Source organism: Brassica oleracea, chromosome C5, assembly GCF_000695525.1.
Source record: "Brassica oleracea var. oleracea cultivar TO1000 chromosome C5, BOL, whole genome shotgun sequence".
Taxonomy (NCBI): Eukaryota; Viridiplantae; Streptophyta; class Magnoliopsida; order Brassicales; family Brassicaceae; genus Brassica; species Brassica oleracea.
The window spans coordinates 39,120,430-39,138,727 of record NC_027752.1 but is presented as its reverse complement, the minus strand read 5'-3'; the positions used below and the strand labels follow the sequence as shown (position 1 = coordinate 39,138,727).

The window sequence follows — 18,298 nt, the reverse complement described above, 5'->3', positions numbered from 1 at the left end:
ATTATTATATCTTAGGATATACCAATAAATCTTATTTTATTAGAGGTTTATTAAATATATAATTCATTTTAAATATGAATTCAGACTGAACTTGTTACTTTATTTTCATACAGGTTGTAGCATATAAAAAATTTGTAAAAAAAAAACAATTTCTCGAATAACATTTTAGGTAATTAATTTAGGCTATGTATAAAATCATCAGTATCACTGTATATGTATCAAGTAAAAGCCCTGTTCAAAAACGCGGACGCCTAGCCGCCTAGTCGGCCGTCTAGGCGCTAGACGTAAAAGTTCCGAGGCGATTTAGACCAAGTCGATTTGCTCAGGCAGGTCACTAGAAAATCGGCCGCCTAATGTAATTAGTTGGTCTCAAGCCGATTTTTAGCCGATTTTTAATCGATTAATATACAAATTTTTGAACTTGCATGACAAATTTCTGGGCCAGTAGGAAGCCCAATTTGCTGACTAATAAGATGCGGAGAGTGTGTTATTTATAGAGCATTTCTATACAACTTTCCTTCTTCCTAACCGATGTGGGACATTGGTTTTTACGTTTTTTAACTTTTAAAACTTTTTGACTTTCTCTCGTTAAAAGAATTTCTAACACATGTTTCTTATTGATCTAGTTTTGCTAATAAGCCTAATATTAAATGTAAAAAACATGGTTGTGGTGATATCACTTATTATATAATATGGTTGTGAGGTCAATTTAATTTGCGTTTCAATTGTATAACATTCACGTATGCTAACAATTAACTTTGTTAAACCAATAAATATAAATTCTAATAATAAAATACAAAAAAACTATTACATTTCTAATATATTCACATTTTCAATCTACTATTATAATAAAATAATAATTAAACTAGTCCCGCGTATATCACAATTAATTCCCGATTTTTTAGTAACTCGCTAGACGTCAGGTTAACGCCCGACTAGCGCCTAGGGTAGTTTTGAACAGGGAGTAAAAGTGACCAATTCCAATTTAGAAATATCCAATTTCTCCCAAAGTGCCGGCCACTAAAAAAGGAGCATCGACGAAGAGACTCGAAGAAGAAAAAAAAAAAACGTACGCGGATCCTTGGAGGTGTGACCTGAGATCACGAAACAACTCGATCATTCATCACCGTCACCATGTGGAGAAGAATCGTATCCTCTCATCTCAAAACCCTAGCCGCCGATGTCGCCGCTGCTTCTCCTCGTCGTTCGATAGCCACCACCACCACCGCGAGACCCGTTGGCTTCCATCGCGCTGACAATCCCGCTTCTTCTTCTTCCGTCACCCCTCGCTGTTTCAGCTCCGAATCAGGTGGTAAATCAATTGCTATATAGTTTCTACATTTTCAGATCTCGCCGCCTCCTTGTGATTCTGTTTACGCTGGGATTCGATGCAATTCTCGCCGTATTATCGTCTCAATCACTGTTCATCCATGTTTATTTTATTTTATTTTGTTTGTGTGGTGAGTGACTGTTAGTATCCTTTGGCTTTGCAGTAGAGACAATAGCGAAGAAGAAGGTGGAGGATGTTATGCCCATTGCAACTGGGCACGAGAAGGAGGAGCTTGAAGCTGAACTTGAGGTGCTTCCTTCCTCGTGTTTTTTTTTTTTTTGTTTTTCTCTTTAGTTGAATAAATCAGATTATTGTTTTCTTGGTTGCAGGGGAGGAGGCTGCTTGACATTGACTTCCCCGAAGGTCCTTTTGGAACTAAGGTTTGTTATATTTCGCGACTCTCACTGTCTCTATCTTAATCTTATTAATCTCACCGCCTAGTTTTACACAACATTAGTGTTTCTTACCATCATATATTCAGCACGAGAAGGAGGAGCTTGAAGCTGAACTTGAGGTGCTTCCTTCCTCGTGTTTTTTTTTTTTTGTTTTTCTCTTTAGTTGAATAAATCAGATTATTGTTTTCTTGGTTGCAGGGGAGGAGGCTGCTTGACATTGACTTCCCCGAAGGTCCTTTTGGAACTAAGGTTTGTTATATTTCGCGACTCTCACTGTCTCTATCTTAATCTTATTAATCTCACCGCCTAGTTTTACACAACATTAGTGTTTCTTACCATCATATATTCACAGAACTCGGGGTAGCTGAACATTTAATCCAGTTTAGCTATTTCATTGATCTCATTGATCCAAAATATTTACTGATAAAATTGTATTGAGTCCAGTTAGTTTATTGACCCATATTATCCATCACCCAGCACTGTCTTGCGTGCAGCTATCACTTCTGTTATGTCCACTTTAATCTTGTCACTTGTCAAATTAAACTCTTGATATAACTTTTGTCATATTTATTGTTATGAACAATGTACTTGGATAAATAATGCTCTATATTGGATTTTTGAGTTGTATATGGGGTTTGGTGAGTTTCAACAAGTCTCCAAGCTGTGTTTTGTCAGTTTTCCATGGTCCACTGCCTATTATGTCTTATATCCATCGATGGTGACATGAAACATGTCCAAGTGTATGTAAATCATGAAAATCAATTTCTTAGCATTCCTCAGTATCTTTTCTGAATTACTAAAATCATTTAGGAGTGCGGAATTTTTGCATGCTGCATAACACAATTGACATTTTCATGTCATTCATCTCTTGAGTGAGTAGCATTCATTTTCGTATGGCTAACATTTTCCCTTAGGAAGCTCCTGCTATGGTAAAGTCCTACTATGACAAGCGTATTGTGGGATGCCCTGGTGGTGAAGGCGGTAAGTTCACCTCATCATTGAATGTGTCTAACAAACCAAAGGATACTCTATCTATGAATGAGTTGTCTGATAGACATTCCTATTGAGAACTGCAGAGGATGAACACGACGTTGTGTGGTTCTGGCTGGAGAAAGGAAAGTCTTTTGAATGCCCGGTTTGCACACAGTACTTTGAGGTAAGTTAAAACTCGTATCAATCAGCTTTGCTCTAAATGGTAAACACACAGTCATGCGGATTAAGATCAAGAGCTGTTTATGAAATATTGAATGGGTTAAAATGCATGTGTTGCAGCTAGAAGTGGTTGGTCCAGGTGGGCCTCCTGATGAAGACGATGAGCATCACCACTACTGATTCCAGCTTCTCACTTAGCCGCGAGTTTTACATTTTGTTATCATATAATTTTTTACAGTTATTCATCGGAATAAAAGAAAATTCCACCGTTGGTGAAACATAGTTGAAAAATGTTTTTGATCGTTTTAGAACAACACACATTATCGAAGTTTATAAATGCAAAGTACGATATAGCCTATTTATATATTTAAGATCAAAAGCTGACACATTCAAGATTTTATCTAATTCAGGTTCTAACGTTCGAACCCTGGCTAGGCAGCATTACCATTTATACAGAACATGTAAAAGCGATTGACACAGTGCGTAGTATTTCTCACGTACGAGTTAAAAAGGAGTGAGGAGACCCTTTTTTTTTTTTTTTTTCCGTCCCAAAGGTCGGTCAACAAGCAGCATCGCATCGGTGAGAAGAGATTCCAGATTCGCTCGCTAATAATATTTGGAGTTGGGAGGGGGTGACCTGAGATTCACGACACACAACAAATCATCATGTGGAGAAGAATCGTCTCCTCTGGTCTCAAAACCCTAGCCTCCGATGTCGCCGCTGCTTCTCCTCGTCGATCCGTGAGACCCTTGAGGTTCAATCTCGCATCCAATCAAGCTTCTTCTTCCCTTTTCCCTCGCCATTTCAGCTCCGAATCAGGTTATATATCGTTGCTACAGTTTTTCCAGATCTCGCTGTATAATAATCTTTACGTTCGCTGTTATCCCTTAAATGATATATATATATTCATCAAAATTTGTATTGGTCTCTGAGATTGTTAATGCGTTACCTAACAGAACCTAATTAGTACTCTCATGTCGCTGTTGAATTTAAGTTTATGATCTCTAGTATTGGACTCTTGTCTGCCTAATTTGCTATTAGAGATTGAATGACTTTTATTACCTTTGCAGTGGAGACCGTTGGGAAGAAGAAGAAGGTGGAGGATGTAATGCCCATTGCTACTGGACATGAAAAGGAGGAGCTTGAAGCTGAACTTGAGGTGATTCTCTCTATGCATTTTAACATATACCTGAGTATGACATTGTGATACAAATGTGCTTTACCGCCCGCAGCTTCACCTGTGTGGTCATATTGTTACCCCTGGAATGTTTCCGACATTACGATTGTGCTCTTCACTTGACTAAATCAGATTTGATTTTGCCATTGTTTTCTTGGATGCAGGGGAGGAGGCTGCTTGACATTGACTTCCCTGAAGGTCCTTTTGGAACTAAGGTTTCTTTACTGTCTACTTTTTAAGATGTTGTCTCAAAATTTCACGTTACGTCGTCATTACATTAGAGCTCGTAAACAAACCAACAATGCTTCATTTGAGTCTAGTGTGGTAAATGGTTAGTCTAGTTTAGTTTTTTTAGTGATCATCGAACATCCGGCGACTTATATCTCATCCCAATTCAATTGGATTGAGTCCCGCTGGTTTACTGACTGACCCTTATGGCTCTCAACTTGCACCAAGGACATTTACTTTCGCCATGTCTAGTTGAATCTTGTCTAACTTTAACACCATCCTTTCTTCATATTATCTGGTCATGTTTTTAGGATTTTTTTTGTGGATAATGTAATTAGTATTAGTTCCATGAGTGAGGCACTAGTTTGGATTTGAATCATATATGGGATTTGAATGGTGCATTCAACAAGTCTTTAAGCTGTGTTTGTTAGTTTACCATGGTCCACTGCACATGATGCATATGTTCATGATAATGGCGAAAATTTTCGTATGTCACGTACAGCATCTTGCTGGTGTCTTATGGATCATGGAGATTTTGGTTTTTAAGAATCATTTCTCGGAATAACTGAAAATCATAGGGTTATATGAGTGTTGAGCTGCGCATGATGTGTAACTGTATAACACAATTTGAGACATTTGATCCTTTTCATTTATTGTGTCATTTTATTTTCGATTGAGCAGCATTCATTGTCGGTTGTCTACCGTTTGATACATCTTATTTATACATATACGCTTACCAAATTTTAATTTCTCAGGAAGCTCCTGCTATTGTAAAGTCCTACTATGACAAGCGAATTGTGGGATGCCCTGGTGGTGAAGGCGGTAAGTTCATCCATTCTTCACTCTTTAGTGTCGTAAAACGATGAGAAGCGGCATAAAATGGATGGTTTTCTCGTTAATTATTGCCTCATTGCAAGATTTTGATGTTATTATATTTTTTTCATCGTATGACACATCTACTAACCATCGATTTGGTCTTATCAACTGCAGAGGATGAACACGACGTTGTGTGGTTCTGGCTGGAGAAAGGAAAGTCTTTTGAATGCCCGGTTTGCACTCAGTACTTTGAGGTAAGTTAAAACTCGAATTAGCTTGCTCTAAATTGTAAATAAATAGTCATAGCTCAGACGAATCTGTAAAAGGATGATAAGAGCAAGAACTCGTTGAGATTGAATATTGAATCGGTTAAAATGTATGTGATGCAGCTGGAGGTGGTTGGTCCAGGTGGACCTCCCGATGGTCACGGTGATGAAGACGATGAGCACCACCACTGATTCCGGCTTCTCCCTTGCTGCGAGTTTTGCTTTTTGTTTTTATTATTTTTGACTGGAATAAAAAAACATATGCTGCTGGTGAGACACAGTTAAAAATGTTTTTGATCCTTTTGGAACAACACTTCGGTATCGGAAGTTGTCAAAATGCCAAAACTCTCACGACCGTTGTTTTACTTTTGTACCAATTCTTGAATCAGAATCATTCTTGCCTTTTGCATATTATTATATACTTTTACACTTTTAATTTTGTGGTTCGATGTCTTTTCATATTGGACGTTTTGATCGTGTCCTTGATTCCCTGTGAACGGCCATATAATTCAATACATTATCGAAACATCGATTTTCTTCCAACCTTGTTGATTAATTGGTTTAACACTAATTACTCATACAATGCACCTACGTGTTGTGTTTCAAAAAAAAAAAAAAAAAAAATGCACCTACGTGTTACTTTTTCATTTTATATACATAAATAAAATAAACACGGCGGCCAAGAGCGGTGACCGGTGGAGGTTAACATCAAGGCCGCTTTTATTCTCTCGCTATCTTTCGATTCTTTCCTAACGTTTTCTTCTTAAATTATCTTCACAAATGGCTAAAAAAAAACTTAAATACCAAATTAATTGAACTTGATTTACCGAAAGTGAAAGTATTCAGATTGTTGATATTTGAAAATTGCGTCAGTTCTTATTCATTTCATATGCCTTTTTGTTGTCATATCATTATATGTTCACAATGAAAAGACCAAGCATACCTAAACAAAAGCTAATTAGCAATAAAATATAAATAAAACAACAAAAGGACAATGTTTTCAAAAAAATGCGCGAGGAATATATTCCAAAAAATACAAAAGAGTCTTCATTTTTTTTTAAAGGAAACAAACTATAAAGAAGAAAGAACGTCGGAGTTTTTTTTTTGTAACTGAAGAACGTCGGAGTTCAATATTCTGTTTCTACTTCAGAAAAATCACCAAATAAACAGTTATTCTCTAATCTCTATTGATGTTCGACACAGCTTGCCCTCGCTACGAACCTCTCGTCTTCAGAGCTCAGACATGCATGCATGTATAAACATCCAAATATATATATTTTTTAAAATTAGCATGCATGCATATTATAAAAGTGTATAAATATATGTTTCTTGCGTGAAATTACTATGGTAGAGAAATCATATTATGCCTTGAGAATTATGAGACAATTTTACCTTTCACAAATTAAATAATAAAATTAAACACGTATATTTTGTTTGCTGACTAATATAAACGTGTTATAAATATTCCTTTCATATTTATATCCATTGTTATTTGTTTTGCTATGGATACTAGATATATAGCTAGATTTAAGAGTTGTACATGATAGATTATTGTTTTTAAACAGATGTAAAGATAAATATAACAAAAGGAGTGTTGTCGATAAATCGACGTAGTTTCTATATTATGAATATCATATTGATTAATAGTACCAACAGTACATCATAATCCAGTGTTAAAATTGTGGAACAAGACATGACTACCCGTTTATTGGACGTTTACTTTACTTTATAACATCTCTAGTGCTGAAAAGTTATGCCTAGTACTATTTGCCGATATAATTACACTATCGTAACGATATCAGATGCCGCTTGTCCCCAATTAGAGTATTATAAAACTTGTACATTTCCTGCAAAAAGATAAATGCAATATGATTAATTATGTTAAATACTTTATCCCCTACAATTAACATATTCAATGTCTTATCCATACAGCAGCAGGACATTTCATCCTTCACTGATCCTTTCACTTGCTAGTTGCTAATTGCTACTCCGTCTGTTTTTTTATATAATTCGTTTTAAAAAAAATTTATGTTCCAAATTATATAACGTTTTCGGTTTTCTATGTAAAATTTATTAACATTTAATGTTATATGACCAATGATAATATACCTTCTATTTTATTATTAGTTGATTTGTGGTTAGGTAAATAATTAATGATGTTTTTGTTTAAAAAATATAAAAAATTAATTATTTATTAATATATGTGCACAATTATAAAACGACTTATATTAAAAAAATGGAGAGAGTATAAGAGCATGATTAATCCGGGGTTCTTAGGATGAAGTTCTTATCGGAAGTTAAGAAAATGTTTCTTAATTTTTAACTAAAAAAGCTAAGAATCGGTTATTAAATAAGGACTTTAAGAACCGGTTCTTATTTTCTAGTTAAAAGTTAAGAAACAGTTTCTTAACTTTCGGTAAAAACCTCACTCTAAGAACTTCGGGCTAATCATGGTCTTAAACATAATTATTGGGAGGTTCTTAGGGTGGGGTTCTTATCGGAATATAAGAACTCGTCTCTTAATTTTTAACTAAAAACGATAAGAACCGTATCTTAAAATTCTTATTTAAAAACCAGTTTTTAATTTTTTTAGTTAAAAATTAAGAAACGAATTCTTATGTTTCGTTAATAACTTCGCTCAAATAACCTCTCAGTAATCTTGGTCTTGCAATAACTTATGAGCATTTATACTCCTAGAAACTTAGCAAGGCATCTCGCGTCTTGTCTATGTATTTATTAATTAAAAAAGGGGTATAAATGACTCCCTTAAATTAATTACGGTAGCAGAGGCGTAGCATATACTATCACTGATCGAATACTATAAATAACATCATAAATGCTCCTTCAGGTCGATGTGCTCGATAATAATAATTAATATTTGTACTTTATTTGGAAATGGAATATTTAAATTGGTACAAACAAATTATATAATATGTGGAGAAGGGAAAAGGGATACAAGTTCTTTCTGAAAATATGCTGTTTCAAATGAAAACAAAATAGGATTTTAAGTTGTAGAATACAATATTTTTTTAAAAAAATGATCGAACTTCATAGTAGTGCTGGAAGCATCCATTGTATTGTTTTATGTCAATTGATAAGAAAATCATAATGTAAATATGTTTAAATTAACTTTTTAATATTGGTTGACTATTCACCACCAATTGAAGTTGTTTCTTAATGAAAGCGGTGGGTCACTAAAAGAGTTGACTAACCAAAAGCTAAATACAAGTTAAAAAAAAAGGACCGCGGGAATATGGGTTGCTTACAAAAGTTATTGACCTTTGTGAAAAGTTTTGTAATGTGGTGCGTGATTATAAAGAAATGTCAAGTAACAGTTCAAAGTTCAAACTAATGCATAGATCTAAAACATTATTTGCATTCTATGTTTGTTACATAAGTTATTATTGTTTAACTAATTTTCAAATAAAATACTTGCATGCACCTTAAATATCACAGTTAAATTACTCAGCCATTGAAATACCATATCTGATACCCGGTAATAAATCACTCAATTTCTATCACCAGTTAACTTTAACAAGTCATAATAGTTAAGTGGTAACGTTGATCAAAAAAAAAAAAAGTTAAGTGGTAACAGTTGGTATTTTCTTTACGAAAGATATATAGTAATTATACCATGAAATCTATGGAGATCTTTGTGGTAGAGATGGAAAATGAGACAAAAGTCAATTATTACGCGTATGCTATGTGACGTATCCAATATCCATCTGACCATGCCCATTTCCAGTGTTCAACTTTTTTGGTTTTGAAATTTAGCATGATCTTTTTCTGGCTCCATGCTTTTTAATGTAACGTGTTAAATTGTTAGTGGGCGGTTTCGTTTCAATATATAAAACAGTATTCCCTTTAGAATATGATCGGCTACATTGCTTCAAATATTAGTATAAGTGAACTGCTCAGAGTCTCAGACGGTCAGACCCATTGCGATTTTATCATCATGTAGGTCACACTCCCACTAAAGTTGTTTTTCTTTTCTAATTTATTTTATTAATATAACGTAGATAAATACTAATTAACCTCACCCAATATACAATTACACGTGTGTAAAATACAAATTTTAATAATTTTTGAACCCATAAAAATTTCCACTGATCAGAACACTAATTAACACTCCGAGATCTAGCCATTCATGTCCGCCTTGCTTTTGGTTCTATCTCCGGAAGTTCTGTTCGGCTATGTCTCTGCTTGCGTGGAGTCGCCGGCCAGAATGCGAGCTTGCTGGTGTTGGAGTCATGGCGCAGCAGGTGTTGGGTTTGATTTAGGTGGAGTCAGTTTTTAGAGTTTCTCAAGTGGTTCCTCTTCGTAGATCTTGTATCCGGGTATTTCAATGTCGGAGCAGGATGTTTGGAAATAGGTTTTACCCTCTGTTTCTTCATTGGGACAAGCAGTAGTGGCCACTGTGGAGGGGAGCGTGAGGCTTAGCTGCGAATGTGGCTCGGCTTCTTGCTTGGGTTTGGGAGTGCTGCCTCTGTTCATTAGAGTCAACCCTGGTGGTTGTTGTTTTTGATGGCCAGAGCTTTTTGCGAGCTCAACCTTAGTTTTGAGAGGATCAAAAGGAAATAGATGTATATCGAAGCGATTGTTTCATTGTCGGTCGATTGCCGCCGTTTTGATCGTGATTGTCATGGATTTGGAGTGGTTATTATCCAGTTACCGGCTGTATGAATAAGACGTTTCCGAGAAGCTTTTATAGGCTTCGCCGTGGGGTGATGGTGCGTATGAGACGCGGGGAGAGCATACTCAAGGTCCAATGGCTAGTCTTAGTTGGGATTGAAGGGTGTTTACAGCGACGGTTAAGGATTCTAACCTCTCTCGATTCAGTTTATATGTTTGGTGATGTTCGTGTGCGTCTAGTCTATCTCGCTACTCCATTCAGCTTGTGTTAATTGTTGATGAGTTCTATTTCGGTATGCTCGTCTTTGAGCGCAAGGTGGAGAACTCCTTTCTTGAAGTTCTGTTTTACTCTCCTGCTTTTCGACATTTTTTTTCTTTATTGTCTTTATTATTTTTAGGAGTTTGAGTTGTTTTCATCTTTTGGTTCCGGGTGGTACATGTTACCTCGCTGGCTCTTGGCTCTGGAAAGGTAGGTAATGTCGCTGGCGTCTTTGTGTAAGATGATGTTTGATCTAATCTTTAATCTACCGGATGACAAAAAAAAAAGAACACTAATTAACGCTCTTTTAAAGTCAAGAAATATGGGGATCTAGATAACTCAAGTGGACCAAACGTACTAAACACCCGAAAATGTCAATGTCTAAGAAAACAACTGCATTAATGCATAACTATAGAGATGGATAGAAGAAACTTTTAACAATATTTTTTAAGTTTTAACAAAAGATAAAGCTCTTAACAAAATCAATGTAATGTTATTATCGTTGGCGTGTTACCATCCAATATTCAAACCCGCATGCGATCTGAGATGCATGTTACTGAAAAAATTCGTTAACAACAAAAATAACCTAGAAAAAGACGCAATGAGACAGAACTTATACAAAACACTACTATATTAGAAGAGCTGGCCAAATATAATGTAAATGTTTAGGTTATCATATGCATTTAAATATAATAAACTCTTGTTAATACAATCTTTTATCTACATATTAAGAAAAATGACTGGGTGAAAATAGCGGCCAGGATAACTCTACAGTGTCAAACAAAAGAGAGTAATGAAAGAAGCGTCGAAGGAGATGAGAAAGGATCAAAGGCTTTTTTGATTTTATTGCTTCCCGCACATGAAGTCCAGGTTGGTCACTGATGTTTCCTACGCATCATCATTACACTCAGTGCTTTCAGATTTTACAAATCCAAGAACCCTATAAAAACCTTAAATGTAATCTCCTTGTCCACTGTGTAATTTTAATCCTTTTTATCTGACAAAGTTTCAGCTTTCTGGTTAATGCGTATCCATCAATCTTCTCACTTTCATTTTTTCGTTAAACAAATGATTGAACAAGAAGATTTTTCTTTTAACCTTTTCTTCTTTCTTTTTCAGTTTTGGATTATACCCTCATGTTTCTAGTAATATACTTATGTTATATGTATATAGAATTAATATTCTTTTTTTTTTTTTTTTTTTTTTTTTTTTTTTTTTTTTTTTGATAACCGAGTGTCCTGGCCCCACCGTGGTGGTCCAGACTAGAGACCGAGTCCTTAGCGGGTTCAACACCCAGACAAATGGTCTTCGGTCTCGGGCGACAGAGCAAGTCCTTAGAATTAATATTCTTTTACGCGGTAGAGTTTATTTTCCCTCCACTGTCCACAAAAGCATTGATTCTCTCTTTTTGCAGCTACCTCTGCTCTGGTTTTGATTTTGATTCCTTCTGTTCCTAAAAAGATTTATTTCTTTGTTTTAAATATATAAAGAAAGAAATTTTGCATGTATGGTTTCTCTGGCCTTCTCTTAGTAGTAGTTTTTGTGTAGCTGGTGCATACATTTAACCTCCCATAGTGAATGATTCTGATTCACATCTCCTTTCCTTTTTATTCCTTCTCCTCTCCTCTCAACATCACCTCAAAACTTCTCTATAAATAAGCATCCCCCTCCCTAACCTTCTCTTATATTTTCCATCATCGTGTGTGTTTGTGGCATTTGAAAACTCTCCACCAAAAAAATTGTAGTGAAAAACAAAACAGTCAATTGAACAACAATGAGCTATTCTCATCAAAGCATGGGTTCTGGTCAGTTTCTACTTCTTTTTTACTCTATATTATGTAATATTTAATGCGTTGTTACTGTATGCTAGTCATAACTCTGTTTTTTAGATTACTCTTCTTCAATATGTTTCTGGCAAAATATTTGTAGGCAGTAGAAGTGGAAGAGGACATGAGTTTGGAAGGACTTATGTTGTGAGGCCTAAAGGAAAACACCAAGCTACTATTGTTTGGTTGCACGGTCTTGGAGACAATGGCTCAAGGTATTATAATAATCTTTCACTTGCCTTGTACTTAGGATCAATCTCCATTTCTTGAATCTTGAGGCAAGTCAGTATGCCTAAACGATGCTCAAAATGACTTGAACCAGAAACTCACTGTGTCTATGTTCTCTCTGCAGCTCGTCTCAGCTCTTGGAGAGCCTTCCTCTTCCAAACGTAAGGGATCCGTGAAGACAAAACACATTTGGAAGTAGTTTTCTGTATTAATGAACTCTCATTGAATGGTTTCTGATAAAAAAAGATATATGCTATGCACAGATAAAATGGATTTGTCCAACTGCTCCTTCTCGTCCTGTTTCTCTTCTTGGAGGATTCCCTTGCACTGCCTGTAAGATCATTCAACTTGCAGGCTTCTCTAATATTCACCAAAACACTCTTCCAAAACCATAGCTAATACCAAACTCTTTGATTCTCAGGGTTCGACGTGGGAGAAATTTCTGAGGATCTTCAAGATGATATAGAAGGCTTAGATGCTTCAGCTGCACATATTGCTAACCTCTTGTCAACTGAACCAACAGATGGTAAGAGAAGCAAAGAGTTTCAACATCACAGTCTCTAGCTTAACTTGAAAATGTTGTTTGTTTGTTTCAGTCAAAGTTGGGATAGGAGGTTTCAGCATGGGTGCAGCAATAGCTCTTTATTCCACGACGTGCTACGCTCTTGGACGTTACGGAACCGGACATCCTTATACTATAAACCTACGAGCTACTGTAGGACTTAGTGGTTGGCTTCCTGGTTGGAGGTATTTATTATATTCTCTACAACCCCTTCATGTCACTAGTTAATACAGAGACCAAATATTTTAAACGTTACATATAACAATGCAGGAGCTTAAGGAGCAAAATAGAAAGCTCTAATGAGGCCGCAAGGCGTGCTGCAACAATACCAGTTATACTTACTCATGGAACTTGTATGTCCACACTTCATTCTGTAATATAAATTTGGATTTTACTGTTTCAAGATAGAATCTGATTTTTGTTTTCTCTTGATATGTTATTTGGTTGCAGCGGATGATGTAGTTCCTTACAGATTTGGAGAAAAATCAGCGTATTCACTTGCTATGGCTGGATTCCGACAAGTTGTGTTCAAACCATATGAAGGGTAAGTGTTAAAAGTTGTAAATCAAAGTTATCAGTGTAGTCTGCTTTAATGTTTTGGTCTGAGATAATGAGCTTTATTGTCATTATGTAGGCTTGGTCATTACACGGTTCCTAAGGAAATGGAGGAGGTGGTTCACTGGCTCGCTTCAAGGCTTGGTCTTGAGGGATGGCGTTAAGCTCCAAAAGCATCTCTATATCTATAATTATACATGGTGTCGGAACATATTATATATAATGGATGGGTTTCTTGGGGTATACGGCACTTTCTGTTTCAACTGTTTTGTGATTTTTTTTTTCTTTTGCTTTTCTGCTTTTCTATTCATGGTTATAAATAATGAAATAAACGTTTGTTCATACCAAAATTCAAAAGATTTTGAGTTTCTTGTGACATTATTGCCGTCCATCAAAACAAAAAAAAAACATAATAATTTCATTAAAATCAAATCAAATCAAATAAAAACCTCTAGAAGTTTATTGAGAGCTTTGGTTTCCAGAGACGTCTTTAAGCTTTTCCTCAAGTTGACCTTCCTGGAATTGTACAAGAGGACTTGAGTTCATAAGCCAACACAATGGAAAATAAAATAAGACACTTAAAAGAGTATGGTCATTAACCTTGTGCATGTTAAGGATGATGTCTGAGCCTCCAATAAACTCTCCCTTGATGAAGATCTGAGGAAACGTAGGCCAATGGCTGCACAGAAGGAAGTTTCACGAATTAGACACAAAACTAGCGAAGAAATGCTTTAGCCAAAGAAGCATGCCTAGATCATACATCTATAAAGCGTTACCGAACCCATGACAGAACAAGAAGGTATTTATAAGAACATTGAGAATGAGACTACTATACAGCTCTCTCTCTATGAAGCATAATCTGACCTGAAGGATTTCACAGCGTTTTTCAAGTCTTGATCTTCAAGAATGTTCCTAGCACCGATAGGAACATCTGAACACCATAACTCACAACACGTTAGATTCCGAGTTTCAAACAAAAAGGGTGCCTTCAATACCAATCTACAACTACAAGTAGACATCAAAAACTTACTATATTGTTGCAGAACTCTTACGGCTAGTGAGCTAAACCCACACTGAGGAGCTTCCGGAACTCCTTTCATGTAGATCATAACAGGATTCTCCTTCACATCCTATAACGACCCAAAAAAGCTAAACACCATCAGCAAAACAACTCTAACCAGATGCAAATTTCAAAACAAACCATCAAACCAAAAAGCTCCAAGTTTACATTCTCAACGATATCCTTTAGCGAGGCAGTAGAACCGGAAGGGACTTTCTGTGTAGGCTTGAAATCATCATGCGTGTCTGATTCGCTGGGCACTCTAGTAGAGTAGGATCTCATCATCCCATGTTGGTAGCCCGATGCAGATGCCTGCAAACATAAGAAGCCATGTAATAAAACCGTTGAAGCTCCTAGTAAATTCAAGATTAGAACAGGCAAAACATACAAACATCAAGTTACTCATAGCTCACGTAGTGTTTACCTAATCAGGTTCAATTAACAGCAGGATCAAAACCCAAAAGGCATTTTTACTCAAAGAGATGAAAAAGAAACAACCTTTAAGATTGCAAAAGAGAAACCCAATTGAGAGCAAATCATTAGAAAAAACTAACCAATCTGGTACAACGAAGGTTAGCGATTCCTTTGAGAAACCTGCTCGACAATACAGCCGCCATCTCTAGATCAAGCAGAGATTGATTTCTTCAAATTCACAACAAAAAAGTTCCGAGCTTCTTTTGATCTTATAACATATCAAGAACGGGGAAAGGGAGCGGAAAGTTAATGACTTTCGCCGGAATTTTCCGAAAATTTAAAATAGGAACATGGAAGAACCGAGAACTACTATCTTTACCTGCTTCTCAATCGAGAGTGACCGAACCAGAACGACGACGTGTTGTTAGTCATAACCCTAAGGTGTCATACGGTGTCGTTTTATGGTGGCCCGGGTTTCGTCCTTTGACTTCTTGTTTTTCGGTTGGGTTTTCTCCGGTTTAGAAAAAAAATCATTATCCAATGTCATGGTTAATAAATTGTCTGGTTCTTTAATTTAAAAACAAGAACAAACAAAAAAGTTCCATCAGTTGAAAATTGTTATGTTTTATTATGAAGGTTAACATCTTTGATCAAGGTAGTATCTTTGAATTTTGTAAGATTGTTGAAAGTTGTTTGTTTATAATTACAAAATCTTCTATACTTATATGAAACAAAATGTTCCTTTTGTTTTGTATCTTTCTCTTCTTATGTTCTAGCTAGTTTGATATCGTCTTCATCACGGTTTCAACGTAACTTTTTGGGTAAAGATGTATAAATAAGAAACAAGCAAACTCATACAAATCAAAACAATATATATATGACGACATGTCGAATTTCCTAAGATCAATAAAACTGATTTGGTTTAAACATATAAGTTGATTACAGTTCTAATGAATGCTTGGGATCCATTAGATAAAGTGATTAATGGTGTGGAATTAAGAACTGTTTATTTAAAACAAAAATACAAATTTGGACGACACAAACGTTGCAATGGGATAAAATCTAAACTTATTGGCTGGAAATTAGAAGTCTCCAGGATCACCGTCACAACAAAAGATGATTAAGGGAATCACAAACACAAGGACATGACAGAGATAACAAACAAAGACACGGAAAAGTCAGAAGACCAAACAAGACGTTATAGAAACAAAAGAAAAGACACGTTCATAATTCTCTTGCTATCATCACTTCCTCTGATAAGTATGATGAGTCGGATCAGTGGTCCGAGTAGCACCAGTAGTGGTCGTAGTGGTGCCTGGATAATGCTCCCTGTCTTCTTCATCCGTAGCCATTCCAAAAGTGTGCTTCACCGCATCAGCTGCACCCATTGCCATCTGCTTCACTTGCTCACCTGTCTGGCTCAAGAACCCACCGGTCTTGTCTCTACCGGCTTCAGCCGTCTCTTTCGTGTACTGAGCCGCTTCTTGAGCCGTCTCCTTTGTGTATTGAGCAGCGTTTTGAGCCTTCTGCTTTATGGCTTCTCCTGTCTCGGACATGTAACTTCCGGTCTTGTCCTTCGTCTCCCGGGCTTTTTCTTGGGCCGTCTGGGCAGCTTGAGATGTCTTGTCTTTTGCTGCTTGGGTCGTCTCATGAGCCTTTTGCTGGGTCGTTTGGGCAGCTTGAGAGGTCTTGTCTTTCGTTGCCTGTGCCGTCTCCTGAGCCTTTTGCTGGGTCGTTTGGGAAGCTTGAGATGTCTTCTCTTTCGCTGCCTGGGCCGTCTCCTGAGCCTTTTGTTGGGCCGTTTGGGCCGTTTGGGCCGTTTGGGAAGTCTTGTCCTTGCCTTCCTCAGCCTTGTCCCTCATCGCTCCCATAGCTTGTCCCGTCTTCTCCTGTTATTACACAACCAAAGCATCTTTAGAACTTGAAAAGAGAATGAGATACATATATATATGTAGATGTATATATTATTATTAGTACCTGAGTCTTGCCTCTTGTTTCACCAGCTTTGTAGCTTTGTTGGTTGGACGCCATTTTTCTTTTCTTCAAATGCGCAAATAGGAAATGAAAGTTAAAGCTTTTTCTGTAAATGTTTGTTGCTGTGTAGAAACTGTGTATTGTCTCTCCAGATCATTGAGACATTTATAGTGTGCCTTGGTCGGTTTGAGAACAAGGGCCTTGGTCGGTTTCAGAACAAGGCACGTGTTGGCATAGAAGACACGTGTATAGCTGCGTGGTGTGTTGAGATTAAAAGCTGATTAAATTAGTGAGTATGGGTGCCGGCCCTGAGATTTATGGGACCGTAGGCAGTTTTTAAAAAATTCTAGCTAAAAATTTTTTTTGGTAAATTTGGGGGCCTAAAAAAAAAATTTGAGAGCTTTTTTCTATGTAATTTTTTTCAAAAATTTTGGGGGCCTAAGACCAATGTTTCGTTAGGCTTTGCCCAGGACCGGCCCTAGGTGTTGTACTTTGCCAGTGTTTTAGTATGCGGTTTCTCGATCTTGTACGTGCTATCCTGTGTTGTCGTGACACGTTATGGTTAACTGAAAGATGCTTGCTACGTGTCAACACCATAAGTGTGTTGCCGCATGTTATAAATATCAATATGGCTATGTTCAGTTTTGATTATTGTATCGGTTGTAACATGCATGTTTCCGTGACCTTGTCAAACAATCAAACATCACTTGGACATTATACAATTAAAATACTCTTCACCAGTTCGCTGAAATCAAAACTTAGAAATTTAAAATATAGAAGTATCCAGACAACTTCGAGGTTTAGTTTAAACCCCTGTTCAAAAACGCGTCCCAGACGACCGGAAACTCGCCGGAAAAGCGCGAGACGACAGCAATCCGTGGCGATTTGCACTGATTCGGCCAGTTCCTCCATATTATATCATTGATCTGTTCAATATATGTTCATATCAACAATTATAAACCAAAAACATCATGAAATCTGTGTTCGAACCCGTGTCCTATGAGACTTTAGGAGGTGGTCATACCACTAGACCACGAATTATCATTAGTTTAGTTTCACATATGTCCTATATAACCCTTAAATAGTTATATATGCCCTAATAATCCCCAGTTAATCCATTCGTAATCTTCGATTTTCTCATTATACTCTAAGTCCAACCCAAGCGTACGAGGAACGCCTAGCGAGTTAGAGAAAACTGTAAGTCAAATAACACATTTTTCATAATGGACGGTGATGGACGGTGAAGTTGGACGGTGAAGGAGGTGATTTTGTCAATAATTATGGCTTTCACATGTCCAAACTTCTTCTATAAAAGGAGAGCTAAGCTGAAGAGGAAATTCATCCCAAAATCAAAATCACAGAGAGAAGTGAAGAAGAAGAACGTGAGAGAGAGAGAAAAAAAAAAAAAAAAAAAAATTTTTTT

The 18,298-nt window shown here is 36.6% G+C and overlaps 6 protein-coding genes across 6 annotated transcripts in view; 4 read left to right on the top strand and 2 right to left on the bottom strand.

Annotated features, from left to right (window-relative positions):
- Nucleotides 1-987: 987 nt before the first annotated feature.
- On the top strand, nt 988-3,243 carry LOC106296036 (cytochrome c oxidase subunit 5b-1, mitochondrial-like). Its single transcript, XM_013732078.1, has 6 exons — nt 988-1,309; nt 1,494-1,579; nt 1,660-1,710; nt 2,640-2,706; nt 2,802-2,881; nt 2,998-3,243. Exons 1-6 carry the CDS (start codon nt 1,135-1,137, stop codon nt 3,055-3,057), a joined length of 519 nt encoding a protein of 172 aa, XP_013587532.1. The 5' UTR covers nt 988-1,134; the 3' UTR covers nt 3,058-3,243.
- A 109-nt stretch (nt 3,244-3,352) lies between these two features.
- Nucleotides 3,353-5,779, top strand: LOC106296037 (cytochrome c oxidase subunit 5b-1, mitochondrial-like). The gene is made up of 6 exons (XM_013732079.1): nt 3,353-3,697; nt 3,949-4,037; nt 4,220-4,270; nt 5,039-5,105; nt 5,274-5,353; nt 5,489-5,779. Exons 1-6 carry the CDS (start codon nt 3,544-3,546, stop codon nt 5,555-5,557), a joined length of 510 nt encoding a protein of 169 aa, XP_013587533.1. The 5' UTR covers nt 3,353-3,543; the 3' UTR covers nt 5,558-5,779.
- A 5,894-nt stretch (nt 5,780-11,673) lies between these two features.
- Nucleotides 11,674-13,803, top strand: LOC106344078 (acyl-protein thioesterase 2). The gene is made up of 9 exons (XM_013783458.1): nt 11,674-12,061; nt 12,186-12,297; nt 12,435-12,471; nt 12,574-12,643; nt 12,732-12,836; nt 12,907-13,057; nt 13,143-13,225; nt 13,323-13,416; nt 13,507-13,803. The coding sequence occupies exons 1-9, from the start codon at nt 12,031-12,033 to the stop codon at nt 13,589-13,591; spliced, it is 768 nt and encodes a 255-aa protein (XP_013638912.1). The 5' UTR covers nt 11,674-12,030; the 3' UTR covers nt 13,592-13,803.
- On the bottom strand, nt 13,738-15,277 carry LOC106344079 (monothiol glutaredoxin-S15, mitochondrial). The gene is made up of 6 exons (XM_013783459.1): nt 15,042-15,277; nt 14,656-14,799; nt 14,458-14,557; nt 14,292-14,358; nt 14,028-14,106; nt 13,738-13,943 (listed from the first exon to the last, which is right to left on the bottom strand). Exons 1-6 carry the CDS (start codon nt 15,102-15,104, stop codon nt 13,887-13,889), a joined length of 510 nt encoding a protein of 169 aa, XP_013638913.1. The 5' UTR covers nt 15,105-15,277; the 3' UTR covers nt 13,738-13,886.
- A 303-nt stretch (nt 15,278-15,580) lies between these two features.
- The window catches only part of LOC106294782 (putative F-box protein At3g17620), a 24,881-nt gene continuing 22,163 nt past the window's right edge, over nt 15,581-18,298 (top strand). The window contains exons 1-2 of the mRNA XM_013730441.1: nt 15,581-15,592; nt 16,115-16,121. The gene's annotated coding sequence lies outside the window, so the exon portion shown is untranslated. The remainder of the gene's footprint in view (nt 15,593-16,114; nt 16,122-18,298) is intronic.
- LOC106294785 (late embryogenesis abundant protein 76) lies at nt 15,897-17,005 on the bottom strand. Its single transcript, XM_013730444.1, has 2 exons — nt 16,879-17,005; nt 15,897-16,790 (listed from the first exon to the last, which is right to left on the bottom strand). The coding sequence occupies exons 1-2, from the start codon at nt 16,930-16,932 to the stop codon at nt 16,146-16,148; spliced, it is 699 nt and encodes a 232-aa protein (XP_013585898.1). The 5' UTR covers nt 16,933-17,005; the 3' UTR covers nt 15,897-16,145.

Bases quoted from the DNA above. Each gene is read 5' to 3' on its own strand.
- LOC106296036 (XM_013732078.1), top strand. From the start codon at position 1,135: ATGTGGAGAAGAATCGTATCCTCTCATCTCAAAACCCTAGCCGCCGAT. The intron at 1,310-1,493 runs GTGGTAAATCAA...TTGGCTTTGCAG, and splicing joins CTGTTTCAGCTCCGAATCAG to TAGAGACAATAGCGAAGAAG. The intron at 1,711-2,639 runs GTTTGTTATATT...ATTTTCCCTTAG, and splicing joins AAGGTCCTTTTGGAACTAAG to GAAGCTCCTGCTATGGTAAA.
- LOC106296037 (XM_013732079.1), top strand. From the start codon at position 3,544: ATGTGGAGAAGAATCGTCTCCTCTGGTCTCAAAACCCTAGCCTCCGAT. The intron at 3,698-3,948 runs GTTATATATCGT...TTACCTTTGCAG, and splicing joins CCATTTCAGCTCCGAATCAG to TGGAGACCGTTGGGAAGAAG. The intron at 5,354-5,488 runs GTAAGTTAAAAC...TATGTGATGCAG, and splicing joins TTTGCACTCAGTACTTTGAG to CTGGAGGTGGTTGGTCCAGG.
- LOC106344078 (XM_013783458.1), top strand. From the start codon at position 12,031: ATGAGCTATTCTCATCAAAGCATGGGTTCTG. The intron at 12,298-12,434 runs GTATTATAATAA...TTCTCTCTGCAG, and splicing joins CTTGGAGACAATGGCTCAAG to CTCGTCTCAGCTCTTGGAGA. The intron at 13,417-13,506 runs GTAAGTGTTAAA...GTCATTATGTAG, and splicing joins GTGTTCAAACCATATGAAGG to GCTTGGTCATTACACGGTTC.
- LOC106344079 (XM_013783459.1), bottom strand. From the start codon at position 15,104: ATGGCGGCTGTATTGTCGAGCAGGTTTCTCAAAGGAATCGCTAACCTT. The intron at 14,558-14,655 runs GTAAACTTGGAG...GGGTCGTTATAG, and splicing joins TAAAGGATATCGTTGAGAAT to GATGTGAAGGAGAATCCTGT. The intron at 13,944-14,027 runs GTTAATGACCAT...GTACAATTCCAG, and splicing joins TCATCCTTAACATGCACAAG to GAAGGTCAACTTGAGGAAAA.
- LOC106294785 (XM_013730444.1), bottom strand. From the start codon at position 16,932: ATGGCGTCCAACCAACAAAGCTACAAAGCTGGTGAAACAAGAGGCAAG. The intron at 16,791-16,878 runs GTACTAATAATA...GTGTAATAACAG, and splicing joins AAACAAGAGGCAAGACTCAG to GAGAAGACGGGACAAGCTAT.